General features: G+C 39.0%; 1 protein-coding gene across 1 annotated transcript in view; it reads right to left on the bottom strand.

The window, feature by feature from the left end:
• Window positions 1-4134, bottom strand: part of LOC106517314 (receptor-type tyrosine-protein phosphatase F) — a gene marked incomplete at its 5' end in the record, with an annotated part of 34820 nt that overhangs the window by 26874 nt on the left and 3812 nt on the right. Inside the window, 4 exon segments of the mRNA XM_014008078.1 lie at window positions 212-409; window positions 2300-2381; window positions 2484-2743; window positions 2994-3091. Of these exon segments, the coding sequence (XP_013863532.1) occupies window positions 212-409; window positions 2300-2381; window positions 2484-2743; window positions 2994-3091 (638 nt within the window).

Below are 4134 nucleotides of genomic sequence, written 5' to 3'. Positions count from 1 at the left end.
TGAAATATATTTATGTTTGTGGTTGTAATGTGACAAAATATGGAAAAGTTCAAGGGGTATGAATACTTTTGCAAACCACTGTATTTAAAACAAGAGTTTTGTGTACAGCAGGAATGTTTGGGTTTTCCTTCTCAGCTGCAGATGTACACTAAATCACATGGGTTTTTATGGTGAACAAGTTTATATCCTCATAAGCGCAGTGTTTACTCACAGACTCGAGACCCTCCATGTGAGCCAGAACAAAGCAGCGGTACTGCTGCTGAACATCAAGAGCTCTGTTATAGTAACCGTTGTAATTCTTTTCATCTCCAAGAACAAAGATCTCTGGCAGAGAGTTCAGCCGAGCCGCAATAATGAACGGCAGAAATTCCTGGTTCTGTTTCTGCTGACTGCTGTCAACCTCCAGGAGCTGCAGATGGGACACAAGGAGACATGAAAACTGAAAAATGAAGATTAAAATGAGCAACAAAATGTTATCTCCTAAGATTTTACAGATGTCTTCTTTTCTTTGTTTCTCTTTCCACATGTAAACTGAAAGCACAATGAAAACTAACCTCTAGTTTTCACTTTATTTCCCCCACTGAAATGAAAGATGGACAATACTCAAATTGCCTGTGTCTTGATCAGAAATTAATCCCAGCATGTACATCTACAACCAATTAACTTTTAGAGTCAAACTGATTCAAAACAGCTGCTACTAAATAAGCTTAGGTAACATTTAAAAGGGTATACATTAACCCTACGGGCGATAAACCAAAAAATAACCGACACGGACATTTATGACAATAACCAACGTCATTTTGCCCATGTTGGTATTTTCTTATTTAAAAAAATGAGGAAAAGAAAAACCTGCTTGTTTTCTGTTGTGGTCTCGTTAAAGCCGCCCAGTCTGATACAGGTTTAAACAGACGCTGCTTTCAACAAATCAAACAAACCCCACAGTTTTATTCAATCAGAGCAGAGCAGGGTGGGTCTTTCTGATGTCGGCGCAGCAGTCTGCAGGATAAACACCAATCAGCCTGCAGCTCCTGTCCTGAGTGAACAAACCCCGTCCTCCACACTTTGTTCCTGAGCTAGACGTTGCTACCTAAAATCTAACACACTACAAGTTTATGTTCAGAGCGTTGTTATCTAACAGATATGTCCAACTATGCTTGCATGACCAAACTCCTCTCCTCAACAGTGCTGTTATGAGAGCACGCCTTGTTCTGTAAGAGCTGCTGTTTCAGCTCTTCCAATAAAACAATATTAACTCTAACACATAAATATTTCTTTGCCCTTATAGGAAAGATGAGCCTCCTCGCTTAGCGTTAAATGTTTTTTTATTAAATATATTAGAAACACTAAAATGACAAATTTAAACTAGAGAAAAAGCTGTTCAAAATCGTATCTTCCTAATAAAAATCCTTTTGGTCCAAATGGTTCAGGTTAAAATTTTTGTATAATGCTTCATTAGAGATACTAAACTGTGTACTTTGACTAAGAACATGGACACAGTGTAGAGTGTTACGACTATACTACACCGTGTCCTTGTGTGTGTGTGTGTGTGTGTGTGTGTGTGTGTGTGGTGGTGGTGGTGGTGGTGGGGGGGCGGTAAGAGTTATCGTGCATTTATTTATTTATATTGATTTTAGGCCATATCGCCCAGCCCTAGTATATACATCCTTAAACTTTAAAGATATTGAACTAAAATTTGGTGTAGTAGTGGATGATCACCATCCCCAGAATTTCACATAAGACCGTAAAAAGCCCCAGTGCACATTGAAGGTCATGGTGTTCAGACACCAACAAAACCACATCATTTGCAAAAAAAAAAAAAAGATGACGAGACCCTGAGGATCCCCCAGACATGATCCTCTCAACATCTGCACCTTGAGATTCTTTCCATGAACACCACGAACAGAATTGAAAACAAGGGGCAACCCTGAAAAAGTCCAGCCTGCATTGAGAACGAGCTTGACTTTGTGTAGAGAACTCAGACATATTTGGTTTGGTTTTAAAATGACAGGACAGCACTTCAGATCAAGATTGGTACCCCCATACTCCTACAGTACCCACCACCTAGAGCAACAGGGTCATAAGGTTTCTCCAAGTTCACAAACACGTAGACCAACTCCCAAAACCCCCCTTAGCAACTCTGCAAGGGTTAAGAGGAAGCCTGAGCAAAGCTTGCAGGGATTGGTTGAATATGTGTCAACCTTCCTGCCTGGAGAGACTAAATATTATAACATTCAGAGACATTAAACTGAATAGTCTGGTCTTCACTGTTATTTATTAAAAATAAAACACATATACTGACCTCCTGTAGATCCATGTCTTCGGGGTTTTCCCAGCTGTTCAGAGAAATGAGGCTTTCTGGAACAACCACTATGTAGAACCACCTGCAATAAAACACAACATCATCATGCAGGTGAAGGTTGTCAGTCGTCCGTTCTTTATCAGTTGTTGAGTGTGTGTTCAACGCACACACAAACAGCACAGACCTTACATGGGCTTCAGGCAGGACTTCAGGCAGGATAATAGTCACTTTGTCTCCCTCCTCCTCCTCACTGAGTTGGTATGGAGTGGGTTTTGAGGTCAGCAGGTCTGGAGCGGTTCGGATGGAAACCTGCTGCTGGAGGCCCCCGGCACCGTTCCCTTGGCTCATCATTGTGAAGGAATAATCTGTGTCCGGTTGGAGCTGTGTGATCAGCTTTTTCTTCAGGTGGCCCTGAACCTCCACGCTTTGATGATTGTATAAAATCTGAAGACAGACAACCTTTACTCATTTTCTGGAGCATAGTGACAAAGAATGTACTGAGAAGGTCTTTCACATTAAAATGGTAAACATAGCAAACATTTTCTTATTACACATGGACCGGTTCCTATTCCCAGATATTTAGCAGTCTACAGTACTTATGGGCAAAATGACTATAAAATCTCTTAGTGAGTAAAATTGGACGTTTTGATCGTTGTGTGTTTCAAATGCTGTCCCAATGTTAGAGTGTTGTTACCTTAAGAAGGACCTCAGATGTGGACGTTTCTGGCAGCTCCCAGGTCAGCAGGACAGAAGATTTCATTACAGCCTTCACACCAAAATTTTTGGTAAACACTGGAGAAAATTTTGAATAATTTTCAGATATTTATTACCATTATGCACATAACTAAGTCACCCTTAGCTCCCATAGCTAATCAACAATAGCAAAAACATAAGTATATTTCAGTCAGTTTTGCAGATCTTGACCTAAAATATGTGGTAGTAGCTGAGAGTTATCCTCGCATACATGTCAAGTTGTACAGATGGTCCGTAATTTACACTGATTTTACATCATTTTGCAGGTATACGAATGTATAGAGCAATCGCACAGATTTTTTCATGTTTTACATATTTTTTCAAAACCTCAGCTTCAAATTTACTTAACATGTCAGAGCCTGTAGGGTGTTAAAAAAACAATAAATAACATCAAATAACCATTTTCCAACCCGCTCTGCTGCTAGAAATAAGTTCTCCCATCCTCATTTCCTCCTGCTTTGGTGCAGCCAGGTTCAGTCATCTCCACCAGTGAGAGTCTGCAACTCCCTCCTCCCCATTTTTATTAAGAAATTTTTGTGAAAATTATGGATTTTTGAGGCTCATTATACAGGTAAACGTCCAAATGGGTTGACGTGTTTGTCCTCAACAGATTCTCTGAGAGATAACAAACCTCATAAAGCCCTGAAACATCTCAAGATCTCACTTAAAGTTTAAACAAAATATTTATAATTTATTTCATGTGCATTCCTTCAAAACATGCTAAATGTTGCTAATGGAGACAAACTCTCTAACTTCTAATCTAAACGCCAACCTGTTTCATGAAGTTGTTAAGGTGTTGCTGGTTTGATGAAGATATCTTTTTAGCTTAAATATTCTTCTTTTCAGTTATATTTTGTAGGAAATTACACCTTGTGATTCTGTTCAGCTCACTTCTGGTTTTATTTTGTACTGTATATTTACTGTTCCAGATATTTACTGCTTTTTACAATGAAGTTAAATATATTTGAACAAGCAAAAACTCTGACAATAATCTTGCTGTTAAAACAATTGAAATCTGTACTATGTTAAATGCATTTTTGGACCCCTAAACCCCTGTTTTTTTATGTTGTTGTTGTTGTTGT

Source organism: Austrofundulus limnaeus, unplaced genomic scaffold (assembly GCF_001266775.1).
Source record: "Austrofundulus limnaeus strain Quisiro unplaced genomic scaffold, Austrofundulus_limnaeus-1.0 Scaffold47, whole genome shotgun sequence".
In the NCBI taxonomy this organism is placed as follows: Eukaryota; Metazoa; Chordata; class Actinopteri; order Cyprinodontiformes; family Rivulidae; genus Austrofundulus; species Austrofundulus limnaeus.
Note: the sequence above shows the minus strand (reverse complement) of the source record. Positions and strands in the feature narration are given on the sequence as shown.